This window comes from Myxocyprinus asiaticus, chromosome 3, assembly GCF_019703515.2.
Source record: "Myxocyprinus asiaticus isolate MX2 ecotype Aquarium Trade chromosome 3, UBuf_Myxa_2, whole genome shotgun sequence".
Taxonomy (NCBI): Eukaryota; Metazoa; Chordata; class Actinopteri; order Cypriniformes; family Catostomidae; genus Myxocyprinus; species Myxocyprinus asiaticus.
This window is the reverse complement of record NC_059346.1, coordinates 30,627,364-30,641,526: the sequence shown is the minus strand read 5'-3', so window position 1 is coordinate 30,641,526 and position 14,163 is coordinate 30,627,364. Positions and strand designations below refer to the sequence as shown.

The 14,163-nt window shown below is 37.6% G+C and overlaps 1 protein-coding gene across 4 annotated transcripts in view; it reads left to right on the top strand.

Moving 5' to 3' along the window:
• LOC127417331 (F-BAR domain only protein 2-like) overlaps positions 1-14,163 on the top strand; it is a 66,398-nt gene that overhangs the window by 15,854 nt on the left and 36,381 nt on the right. For all 4 annotated transcript variants that reach the window (XM_051657315.1, XM_051657298.1, XM_051657288.1 and 1 more), the window contains exons 3-7: positions 3,662-3,736; positions 4,712-4,853; positions 8,734-8,886; positions 13,203-13,307; positions 14,010-14,108. In XM_051657315.1, the coding sequence (XP_051513275.1) occupies positions 3,662-3,736; positions 4,712-4,853; positions 8,734-8,886; positions 13,203-13,307; positions 14,010-14,108 (574 nt within the window). The remainder of the gene's footprint in view (positions 1-3,661; positions 3,737-4,711; positions 4,854-8,733; positions 8,887-13,202; positions 13,308-14,009; positions 14,109-14,163) is intronic.

Sequence of the window (14,163 nt, the reverse complement as noted above, 5' to 3'; positions counted from 1 at the left end):
TGAATAACATTTATCTTGTTACAATGGCACCTGTCAAGGGGTGGGATATACAGGTGCATCTCAATAAATTAGAATGTCGTGGAAAAGTTCATTTATTTCAGTAATTCAACTCAAATTGTGAAACTCGTGTATTAAATAAATTCAATGCACACAGACTGAAGTAGTTTAAGTCTTTGGTTCTTTTAATTGTGATGATTTTGGCTCACATTTAACAAAAACCCACCAATTCACTATCTCAAAAATTTAGAATACATCATAAGATGGAACAAACATTCATTGCCAAAGAAGCTGGCTGTTCACAGAGTGCTGTATCCAAGCATGTTAACAGAAAGTTGAGTGGAAGGAAAAAGTGTGGAAGAAAAAGATGCACAACCAACCGAGAGAACTGCAGCCTTATGATTGTCAAGCAAAATCGATTCAAGAATTTGGGTGAACTTCACAAGGAATGGACTGAGGCTGGGGTCAAGGCATCAAGAGCCACCACACACAGACGTGTCAAGGAATTTGGCTACAGTTGTCGTATTCCTCTTGTTAAGCCACTCCTGAACCACAGACAACGTCAGAGGCGTCTTACCTGGGCTAAGGAGAAGAAGAACTGGACTGTTGCCCAGTGTTCCAAATTCCTCTTTTCAGATGAGAGCAAGTTTTGTATTTCATTTGGAAACCAAGGTCCTAGAGTCTGGAGGAAGGGTGGAGAGGCTCATAGCCCAAGTTGCTTGAAGTCCAGTGTTAAGTTTCCACAGTCTGTGATGATTTGGGGTGCAATGTCATCTGCTGGTGTTGGTCCATTGTGTTTTTTGAAAACCAAAGTCACTGCACCCTTTTACCAAGAAATTTTGGAGCACTTCATGCTTCCTTCTGCTGACCAGCTTTTTAAAGATGCTGATTTCATTTTCCAGCAGGATTTGGCACCTGCCCACACTGCCAAAAGCACCAAAAGTTGATTAAATGACCATGGTGTTGGTGTGCTTGACTGGCCAGCAAACTCACCAGACCTGAACCCCATAGAGAATCTGTGGGGTATTGTCAAGAGGAAAATGAGAAACAAGAGACCAAAAAATGCAGATGAGCTGAAGGCCACTGTCAAAGAAACCTGGGCTTCCATACCACCTCAGCAGTGCCACAAACTGATCACCTCCATGCCATGCCCAATTGATGCAGTAATTAAAGCAAAAGGAGCCCCTACCAAGTATTGAGTACATATACAGTAAATGAACATACTTTCCAGAAGGCCAACAATTCACTAAAAATGTTTTTTTTTACTGGTCTTATGATGTATTCTAATTTTTTGAGATAGTGAATTGGTGGGTTTTTGTTAAATGTGAGCCAAAATCATCACAATTAAAAGAACCAAAGACTTAAACTACTTCAGTCTGTGTGCACTGAATTTATTTAATACACGAGTTTCACAATTTGAGTTGAATTACTGAAATAAATGAACTTTTCCACGACATTCTAATTTATTGAGATGCACCTGTATTAGGCAACAAGTGAACAGTCAGTTCTTGAATTTCATGTGTTGGAAGCAGGAAAAATGGGCAAGCGTAAGGATCTGAGCGACTTTGACAAGGGCCAAATTGTGATGGCTAGACGACTGGGTCAGAGCATCTCCAAAACTGCAGGTCTTGTGGGGTGTTCTCGGTATGTAGTGGTTAGCACCTGGGCAATGTTCTGCTGGGAAACCTTGGGTCCTGGCATTCATGTGGATGTTACTTTGACACGTACCACCTACCTAAAGGTTGTTGCAGACCACGTACACCCCTTCATGGCAACGGTATTCCCTGATGCCAGTGGCCTCTTTCAGCAGGATAATGCGCCCTGCCACACTGCAAAAATTGTTCAGGAATGGATTGAGGAACATGACAAAGAGTTCAGGGTGTTGACTTGGCCTCCAAATTCCCCAGATCTCAATCCGATTGAGCATCTATGGGATGTCCTGGACCAAATAGTTCAATCCCTGGAGGCCCCACCTCGCGACTTACAGGACCTCAAGGATCTGCTCCTAACGTCTTGGTGCCAAATAACACAGCACATCTTCAGAGGTCTTGTGGAGTCCATGCATCGACGGGTCAGAGCTGTTTTGGTGGTACGAGGGGGACCTACACGATATTAGGCAGGTGGTTTTAATGTTATGGCTGATCGGTGTGTGTGTGTGTGTGTGTGTGTATGTATATATATATATATATATATATATATATATATATATATATATATATATATATATATATATATATATACACACACACACACTACCGGTCAAAAGTTTTGAAACACTTGACTGAAATGTTTCTCATGATCTTAAAAATCTTTTGATCTGAAGGCGTATACTTAAATGTTTGAAATTAGTTTTGTAGACAAAAATATAATTGTGCCACCATATTAATTTATTTCATTATAAATCTAAAATGTAATAAAACATTTTTTTTTTTTTAATTGATGACTTGGACCAAATAATAAAGAAAAGCAGCCAATAAGTGCCCAGCATATAGATGGGAACTCCTTCAATACTGTTTAAAAAGCATCCCAGGGTGATACCTCAAGAAGTTGGTTGAGAAAATGTCAAGAGTACATTTCTGCAAATTCTAGGCAAAGGGTGACTACTTTGAAGATGCTAAAATATAACACAGTTTTGATTTATTTTGGATTTTGTTTAGTCACAACATAATTCCTATAGTTCCATTTATGTTGTTCCATAGTTTTAATGACTTTACTATTATTCTAAAATGTGAAAAAAAATTATAATAAAGAATGAGATATATATATATATATATATATATATATATATATATATATATATATATATATATATATATATAGATAGATAGATAGATAGATTATATACATCCACTGACGTACAGGTGCAATCTTCATTTATTAGGGCAGATTAGAAACCGGAAGTCTGTACCAGAGGCAAAAACTTTACGATGAGACCAATCGGTTATTCAGGCTGAAGCTCACTGATCCATGTATTTTTCCACTGACTAAAAAATCCCTATTTTAGATGTACGGATCAAGTTTTAAAATGATTTATGCTTAAATTGGTCAATAATAATGACTATTTATTAAAACATTATTTGGCATTATCTGCACATAATCGAATTAATATTGATGAGTATCGCCACTTGTCATGGGCATTATGATGCCAAATGAGGGAAACAACGATTCTGATGTGAATAATTAAAGTAATGGAACGGCATGTAAACGGGATTGAAGAGGTTTGCCAATGTCATGTAAAGGTCTTAATCTGCATGATTCCTTACTCAGGACAGGACAGTGGTTTTTTGAATAGTTTTGAGGAGATGTCTGTGGGCATACAGTACATGTAAGCATGGCTGTGACGTTCACATGGAACAACAATATTTTGTAATTTATAATTACAAATTTGGCAGTATATCTTCCTATTTGAATTACTTAATATATCATTGTGCATGTTATATTGAACAATATCATAACATAAAACATTAAACCAGCTTTCCAACAAAGCATAACTTATAGTGGAAACTATGTTTTGTATGTGAGTATGTGTAAATATTTGTGTGAGAGCAAAGACTTTCTGAAGGTTGAAGAAAATCTGAGGATTTATTTGTAAGAATAAACAGGAATTTCTGATAGTATGTCATTATTAAGATTTGGTTAATTATTGACACCCATCTTTTCTCAGAGCGACCATAGAGGAGGCATATTCAAGATCAATGACCAAACTGGCCAAGACTGCCAGCAACTTTTCTCAGCTAGGGTAAGAGAGAATGTGTTTGTGTGTGTTTGGGGACTTCTGTCAAACTTCAGTCATGAGGAACAGTACCATTAAAGCTCAAGTTCATTACAAACAACAACAACAAAAAAAAATAATAGCTATAGCTGTTCTTTGTGTGCCTTTGAACATCACTTACCTGTTTGAAACATTTTGGAAGGTTTTATTCTGTATACATTTCATATGGGCAAACTTGCTGTATTTTCCCTGTTAATGCAAGATATATAGAGCTGTTCAGCCGTGACATCAATTTGTAACATAAATTACACACAGTCATACCTCAAACGTGAATTTTGAAGCGGCCATGCGTTTAAAAAATAAAAAAAGGTATGTAGTGTAATACGGCTTCACATTCACGTTTGAGGTATGACTGCGTGTAATTTATGTTGTAGAACAAAACGTCCACATATTGTCAAGTAATGTTTAACACAGACCTTATTTTACACACAAGATCAAAACCCCCATTATAAAAACCCATAGGAAAATCCCGAGGGAACCCATGGCGAATTAGACATCCGGGTTTTTGGACTACAAGGTGAACAGCTCTAGTGCCAGTCAGAAAAAACTTCATAAGCTACTTAAAAAAAAATCTGCAGGAATAAAGCAATTAAATCATTGTTATTGTAAATATGGTCTAAGAATAGCCAATGTTTGTATGATAACAAAAAGATTAGTTTATATACTTTTGTGTGAAATGAAAGGATGCTTTTCACTGGTATACAGTGCTTTATTTCATTGAACATGATTTTCACACACTCATCTATTATAGTGTCATTAAACCTTTTGCACTGGCTAGTACAGGGCCATTTAAAACACCTAGGAGCAGATAATACATTTGATATCAAAAGAATAAACAGGCCTTGGTGTTAAATCACAAATCATGCTTGAACACATTTACCATTTTATGTGTGAAGAGTATTATGTCTTGAGAAGAAAATGAAATGGGCATTTATTCCACAGGACATTTGCACCGGTGTGGGATGTGTTTAAACTGTCCACAGAGAAACTGGCAGCGTGTCACATGGAGCTGGTCCGCAAGCTGCAAGAACTCATCAAGGAAGTCCAGAAATATGTGGAGGAACAAGCCAAAAATCATAAGAAGGTATGGAGGCTGCCGTCATCTTTGGTCTTTGATTAATATCCATGTTAGTTTGCTCATGGCATGCCATATCACTATGTATGAACCCAATTATTCATATTTTCAACTAAATGATTCAATCTGCAGTACACATGGTATTCCTTAAAAAATATCAGGGGTCTGGTATGCAAGTACTCTAAGCTAAAACTTTAAAGGCAACCCTTTTCCTGTGAATATCACTCTTTTAATAACAATAATAATTTAAACTATAATATAAGACTATAATATAAAATGGGTTATAAAAGTATTTGCCCTTTTTAAATTAATTTTTTTTCTTTTGTAGTTATAGTTTTAGATTTATTATTTTCATTTTTAGAAAAGAATGGGGTTTCTTTTCATCCGGTAATTGTTCACACAAAGTGTTTGTCTTTGTTTTTATAAATGAAATCAATGAATCACTCTTTATTTGATTCTCATTGAGATGATTTTTGCTTATTTCTTCTGATCCTGTTTAGCTTTAAAAGTTACACCACATTATGGTGTCATAGATTGAATCACAGTGAAGCAATCTGACTCATTTAAATACACTTCTGTGAAAAGTGTCTGTGACTCATCTGATTCAGTTGTTTGTCTGCTCTTTCTGCCCAGAATAATAGAGTGGAAAGTCTCTGGAGTGACCATGTTTTGTGCATGTGCAGAGAAACAGTGTTTGGCCTTACAATTATAGTAGCAGCATATATTAAATGCACAAGACAACTTCAGCAAATTCCTGTCAATGTTCAAAAAACATAAACCAATTTTGAATGTGCTTCTGTTTGTGTCAGACAGTGAGGGTTCTTGGAATAAGCTAATTTGCTGGCAAATCTTTCTCTGTATGTCTTTTTCAGAGTTAATTTTTGTTTTGCTGTTTGAATTTATGCACATTTCGCTGATTAGTGTCTTTGATTTGGTTAGGTTCATGGGAATGATCTGGGAGTTTAAGTATTTAGGTTTAAGTATTATTAATGGGTAAATTTAGCAAAACATGTCCAGGTCATATTTTACCCCCTAATATATATACACTCACTGAGCACTTTATTAGGAACACTAATGTCCTTATAAAGTGCCCAACTGCTGTTGCAGCCCATCCACCTCAAGGTTCGATGTGTTGTGCATTCTGAGATGTTATTCTACTCACTACAATTGTATGTATAGAGGGGTTATGTTTTTGGCACTATTCTGAGTAAACTCTAGAGACTGTTGTGCATGAAAATCCCAGGGGATCAGCAGTTACAGAAATACTCAAACCAGCCTGTCTGGCACCAACAATCACGCCACGGTCGAAATCACTGAGATCACATTTTTTCCCCCCATTCTGATGGTTGATGTGAACATTAACTGAAGCTCCAGACCTGTATCTGCCTGATTTTATGCATTGCACTGCTGCCACATGATTGGCTAATTAGATAATCGCATGAATAAGTAGGTGTACAGGTGTTCCTAATAAAGTGCCAAGTGAGTGTATATGTATATATTTAATTACATTGTGACATTTATTTTCATGACAGTTAAGCAAATTTTTCCTGCAAATGTCTACTACCATAATTTGTCCAGGAGTTTTACTTTTTTGTTTTTATCAAGTTTTTATTTAATTGTCATTCTCAATGATGATTCTATTAGATTATCATTACTGTATTACAGTAATTGTTTGTATTATATATTTATTTTAAAGCAGCATAAATTAAAAGCAGTACAACACATATTACCATAATGTAAACTTCACAATTTTATACCGTACTATAAAAGGGTAGGGGTTTACAGTGTTAAAACACTTTAACCCTAGAATGCATATGTGTTCAAAAACCACATGGCCGTCTTCTTTTTGACTTTTACAAGAAGAGGTCTTTTGATATTCTTTGACTATGTGACTGGCTTTTTTTACCATTTAGTTAAATATTTTTTTAAATGTATTATATTTAAAGCAGCAGAAGTTAAAGGCAGTACAACACATATTACCATAATGTACACTTCACAATTGTATACTTTTTTTATTATTATTATTGCATCGCATTGCAGTAATGAGAAGGGGAGGGGTTACAGTGTTAACCCTTTAAGATCTGAAGGTGTTTTTAAAGATTTCCTGTTTCATTGGCCTACCCAAAATTAAAGGCTTATAACTCGACAAAAAAACAAAACAAAAACAAGGAGGGTTAAGTGTTTGGTATCGACTTTTCTAATTTTTTTAATAATATAGATTATTATACATTCTGAGACTCTCAGCCTGAGAAACTGCTGAAAATTTTCAAAAAACGTTTTAGCCAAATATTTACTTTTTTCCCCTTATTTTTCTTACTTGACATTATTTTTCTCTGGGTGTAAATAAGGTGGCTCAAAAAAACTGCTTTTTTTTTGTATCCAATCATGTCAACTGTATCTGAGAAGAATTTTGTGTTGATACGACAAAGCAATCAAAAGTGGTATCATTACAAAAATAATTTATCAGTGTCCAAAAAAGTCTCCATGTGTCCAAAAGCCTCTCCAAACAAATAAAACATAATAATTGTACATACAAAATAATTAAACATGCAAACACAACCATAACTTAAGGTTTGCATAGCATGCAGACATGATTTTGTAATGAGATTTCACAGAATGAGTTTCATTCTGTACCATTTGAGTCATCATTGAGTCTCTGTCATTTACATGGCGCCTGTTGGCCATATGTGCTTCGTGTGGATTATCTATTGATCTATGTATCCAATTATCTTGTGTGTGGGCTCGTTTGACATTATAAGCACCAACATAATTGTCAAAGAAATATACTTGGCTATTACTTGCTATATTTTTGTCTGTAAGTAAAACAAATAGACTGTTTGTATTCTACTCTTTGAGAGCTTTCGAACAACATATGACACATGGCTGTTTGATCAGTTTAATGTTTTTACTGATTGCAATAATTACAATGCAGATTTTTGGCTAAATTATAAAAACGGAACTTTGCAGAACTTTTTGTCTGCAAATATCAAAGCACTTGTTTAGTTTTGGTCATAATGCCTGCATGCATTGGAAAGTAGAGTTTCAAAGCTTTCAAACGATATGAACCTGAGCTTAAAGGGTTTAACTATGGATCGCATGTGTTCAAAAACCACATGGCTGCCTACTTTTTGACTTTAAATTTTACATGAAGTGGTCTTTTGATATGCCATGTGAACTGGCTTTTTTACCATTTAGTTGAATATTTTTTTTTTTATTATAATAGAATTTTCATCAGCACCTCTAGAATGCAAATGTGGGTTGTATTCGTATATGACTCCTAGTCCTAAATCCTACTCTTGTCTGAAACTCTTCAGAATGGAATAAAATATATATCAACCATTTTAAAATGTACATTTTTAATAACATTATCATTACAGTTTATTTTAAATAAGTAGTTTTATAAAGAATAAGCATCTAGATTTCACCTGGGTCTTTTTTGACCCACATATGCATTTAAGCGGGGTAAGGTTAAATATGCCTTCTAGGATTAATTGAACATTTCCTAAATGTCAATCTTGGGCTTAAGCGAGACTGTAGAGTTTAGTGCCGTGGAAATTACATTTAATGTGAATTGGATTGATTTTGATCTGAAGCATCAGTTTTTGATCAGCTGCCCATGAGCATGTTTCTTTTTCAGGGATAGAGCAATTCATTAACTTTGACATCATGCTAACAATATCTGGATGATTCATTGTCTGTTCTCTGTGAAGTCATCTTTTTTGTTTAAAACATGATTGAAATGTGTTCAGTTACCAAAATGATTATTTATTTATTTGTACTGTAAGTGCAGCAGGTTTTTTATGAATGACCAAGCAAATGTGAATGCTTGACTGTTCAGTGAATGTTTAATTAGCAAATAATAAATTTGTCTGTTTTATCTGGCTTACAGACAAAAGAGGAGGTGGCATCCACACTGGAGGCTGTACAGAATATCCAGAGTGTGTCACAGGCCTTACAAAAGAGCAAAGAGAACTATGCCAACAAGTCCCTAGAGCAAGAGCGGATGCGTAAAGAGGGAGCCGCACAAAGAGACCTGGACAAGGTACACATACAGAAGCATACATGCATGATTTGTTGCCCAAGGGTTTAGAAACAGTGTACTAAAGAATACTCACTGTACTTCTATAAGCATTGCTGAATCAGTCCCTGAGGGAATCCATCACCTATCATATTAGTGCCCTAGACTAAAGCCAGGCACGCATTATATGACTTACAGTCAGCACCCTGTGTACACTTTTGTTTTCTGTTATGTTAGTGCATGCACTAATGGACTGATCACAGACTGGGTGTATAAACTGCATGACCATTCGTCACCGACTGAAGCTACGATGGCGAAATTGATTTGCTACACACTTAACAATGGGAGAGTTCATTTGTGATCACATATCAGCATGTAAAAATGGCTTGTGCCCGTTATTGCACTGATTTGCACAGAACAGAAAAAACAAACAGCTTTGAGACAGTGTTTCAGGAAATGTAGGAATTTTAGGCACCAATTCTAATGGGATTGTTACTGAAATTAAAGTATTTTTGTATATAATTAATTTCTTTTTGAATGGACAATTTAGCAGATACTTTATGTAACAGGGTTCAATAGAAAGGAGGAGGCGAGAACCGGATTAACAATATAAATAATATTTTAATAACCAAAAAGACACAAACATAAACAGGTGTTGGACAGCTGTCTGTATCTCTCTTTTTGTCGCACTGCCGTCTCCGGTTGGCCTTAACCCTCTCGGGCTTAATCAGCCTAATTCGGGGCCGGGTGTGCGGAATCACGACACGGCCCCGTCCTCCGCCCTGCCACATTCCTCCCTCGTTCTCTCAGGCCGGGGAGCCCCTGGCATCCCTGGGTTCCTCGCCGGTTCTCCGATATGCCGTAGCCTGGTCCTCGGCCACTTCTCCACCCTCTGGTGACCGACAGCCACGCCTCCCCAGGCGGATCCGAGGCAGTCCTCCGGCCCCTGGTGGACGGAACGCCTCGCCGCATTTTCGGTGTATGTTAGGGGTCTCCCCCGCCCCTGGCAGTGGTCCTCTCGCTCCAGGCGGTCAGCCAGGAGCCCCTACCCGCTCGTGGTCAGCAGTATCAGACCCCGCCACGTTTCAGTGGCTGGTAGGGGTCTCCTCCACCCCTGGCAGCGGCCCTGACCGCTCCAGGTGGTCGGTTAGGAGCCCCTCCTCCCCTCACGGTCAGTGGCCGTTCCTCTGCTCTCAGGTGGCCAGGCTCCTCTGTCCCCCGGCGGATGGCCACGGCTGGTCCGTTGGGGTGGATGGTAGTGGCGAGGACTTTACTACGGCACATCCCTCCTCCTTCCCGGGTTTCGGCACCAGGGTAACAGGGTTCAGTGGAAAGGAGGAGGCGAGAACTGGCTTAACAATATAAATAATATTTTAATAACCAAAAAGACACAAACATAAACGGGTGTCGGACCGCTGTCCGTAACTCTCTCTCTGTCGCACTGCCGTCTCCGGTCAGCCTTATCCTTCTCGGGCTTAATCAGCCTAATTCGGGGCCGGGTGTGCGGAATCACAACCCTGCCCCGCCCTCCGCCCTGCCACACTTTACAAAGTGAAATTGTAAAAAAAAAAAAAAAAAAAAGTGTCAACCAGCGTTGGGTAACGTTACTTTTAAAAGGAACTCGTTACAATATTGCGTTACTCCTTAAAAAAGTAACTTAATTCATTCAAAAGTTCATTTTTATGGAAAGTAAAGCATTACGTTACTTTTGTGTTATTTTTGCATTTTTTTTCTCACAGCCACTTTTTCTTCTGCTATGCTATGTATTCCATACAAATAAGCCATGCATTGCATGCAAGAGACATTACAGGTCATGCTAGCTACTGTACAACACTCATGTCAAAACAACATAGTAAACAAAGGTCTTCATGTCATATTTATAATAAAGAATTAATAACATGAATATGCATGATTTGTTTTTCCATCAAACATGGCAGCCAGTATGAATAATGAAGAACAAGCGCTGTCTTACCTAAAGCAGCAAAGTCCAACACTTGAACCTGCATCATATATGTCATCATGTGCTGTGCCCATCGACAATGTCAGAGTCAACTTAAGATGTTTTTCAAAAGTCAGGATAAAATTCAGTGGGTAATCCCAGCCTAACATGTTCAAGGAATAAGTCTGATGAATAAATGAATATTTTTCACTTAAGTCATCTCAGTGCACGCTTGTTTTGAGTTGATCCACGCCAGATCAACTCAGGCGCCACGTACAGACGCCAAAACGCATGTTGATACAACTTGAATGGAATTGTTTTTAATGCTACCAAAATGTCATAAAAATGGTTTGTTTCATGAAACAAACTACTTGTTTATTATAAAACAAAAATGTAGGATATTTTTAGAAACTAAAGCCCAGTGCACACTGGATGATTTTGGCCATGATTTTGCCATCTGAGACAAATTTTGTGATTTGTTTTTCCATTGTAGGGCAAAATAGGCAATCTTACAACATTTAGTGTGACATGCTCACCGACGGCCGATTAATAGCCTTTGTGATGATCTTTAGCCTCCGAAGTTCTAGCATTGTCATAAATTTAGTATCGCATTCATATAGTGTGTCTGCTATTACGACGGCCAGATGAGATGTCCGCTCCTCTCTCGTACCCCAATTCGCTGTTTTCAGAGAAACCCGCTGATATGCTCCTTGGAAAGAAACCTGCTCCTTGTCTGCACCATAGCTACATTTGTGCCCAGTTTTCACTCCACTCAAGCTCTTTCAATGTTTTTTCTTCTTTGAATTTTATATAAAAAGTTTTAATGAATAAATAAGCAGAAAATACTTGGAGAAAAGTGTAGCACTTCAGCAGTATGAAAGCATTGTTCCCCGAATTAAATATAGAGCTTACAAAATGAAAATAAATAAAAGATTGCATTTTGTTAATGTTTTTTTCTTTACATTTTATCATGCATTACTGTTTTACTTTTAATAAATTTAAGCATCTGTAAACTTCTATTAAAGATTCAAACCACTCCATTTTCATAACAAAAAGTAGTGTCCTATAGGTTACTATAAGTAAGAGGAGGAGAAAGACATACTATAACCCAGCTTTTTTGTTTTCCCTATGTGGACGCAGAACTTTGTCATTTTTCGGGCCTCAAGTCTTCTTTTTTCCACAATGAATCTTTGCTTGCAGTAGCTAATTATTACTGTAGGCTACCTCCCCCACTGGCGTTCATTCTCAACATTTGTAATTTTTTGTATTTGTGATCAGGATGTCTTAATAAATGCCTATTTGACAGGTTGTGGATTGGTATTGGAGCGACATAAATGCTGATGCTCTGACTTTCAGAAAGAAAAGAAAATGCTCCTCTGGGCAAATCTCGCCATCTCGCTTCTATTCATTATTAACGATCACATTCACTGATCGGGATGTTTGGGACCACCGATGTGTATTGTACAGTCTGACATAATGTCGCACAGTATGCCATGCCAATCTCAATGCGTTCATATCGTAAAGTCTGACAAGTAACAATCTTAAAGGACTATAAAAATCCAACAGTGTATAGCGGGCTTAAGACATTTTCTCTGTACACAATCGAGGTAGAACGTTGCTTGGAGTCACTGATCCAGAGGCTTTTCTCATCCCATTCTCCTAGTTACAGGGAGCTGTAACACAGAGCAGTTCCGTTGCATAAGTTAGTGAATTGAGCGAGTATTTCACCCTGTGTATCATGTCGTGGCCAGTGGAAGACTAGTCTTATAATCCCTCTGCCTAAACGCATTTACTGATTTTTTTTTAATGGAGTGTGTATTAACACATAAATCAATCTCGTTTCACTCAACCAAATGTTGACCTCATATTGCACTAAAACACGAAATGCGCATGCGCGTTAGCGAGTTGATTGACAGGCGATGTCTGTATCTAAAAGGTGATTGGTTCTTTTACCTGCAAGGTGGAACTTCCTTTCTACATCTGTTGAACTTTGGGTGCTAGAGCTTCTTGGTTGGGCGTTCCAAATTCTCCCATTCATTTAAACAGAAGTGACTAGTCTCTGCTAAATAATCTCTGGCCTCACACTCTATAGAACCACAATACCCATCATGCACTATGTTTCCTCCCCAAAATTTGCACACTTTTACTCCTGATTTCTCGCAATACAGGGACAGTAGAGGTGTACAAAAGCAACGCGTGTAACTCTGATATTATGGTCTAAAATAAAAATAATATTGCGTTACTTTACTCGTTACTCTGGGAAAAAAAGTAATCTGATTACTTAACTGCATTACATTTATCGTGTTACCCCCAACACTGGTGTCAACACACCCTCAACAATGTCTTCTGCAAATTTCCCGGTATTGTGTCTGAAAGAGCATTTTGTATTGTCTGTTTGTAGGCCGGATTGAAGGTCAAAAAAGCCACTGAGACCTACAAATCATATGTGGAGAAATATGCCACTGCGAAGACAGAATTTGAGCAAAAAATGACTGAAACTGCACAGGTAAGATTGTGTGTTTTCATGCATGCTGCGTGTGTTGAAGTGGTTGGTTTTGGATTATTGTTGAGTTTAAAATGAGACTGATTTAGACTTGATTTGTGTAATTAATACTGAAGCTAAAGTATGTACATTTTTCAGAGTTAAAACACTTTCTTCTATCTCAGCTTAATATGTGGAGACAACTATAAGTAAGCCATTCATAGGTTAGTTTTCATGAAAACTGTAAACACAATGTCTCTGTGGCACTATAAATATTCCTGTGTGTGTTTTGAGTGACCCACTTAGACTCGCCCCAACAAAGTTACGCAACCAATGGCGTGAGTTAGGGGCAGGACTATCTGACTGTTTGAACAATTACAGATGAGGGCCGTATTTAGAAAGCTGTTTTGAAAACATTTTTTTATTTTTGCAATTTTGTTCGGTGGCGCTAGTGTCGCAGAAATGACATACTTCAGATTTAAAATCAAACACTGACACATATGATTTTATTAGCATCCCTCTCACCCATTCCAACACATACACACTTACAAACCCAAACCAGAGCCACTAAATGCTCAAACACACTCAGCTCAAATGCAACTCAATTGAGGCTTCCTTACATGATCCACACACACATGCACAAACACTTTTTTCCCTGGGGTCACAAATACTCTGCCTAATGCTGTCATTATCTTGTTTTCACTAATTTCCTTATCTTGTTCTCAGAAATTACAGGGCATTGAAGAAGAACATATCCTGCGTATGCAGGAGATTATCCATTCATACTCACAGTCTGTTGAAGAGACACACATACAGATCGGAGAGGTGAGCACACAGACACACACACACACACACACACACAAATTACTAGTGCTGGCAG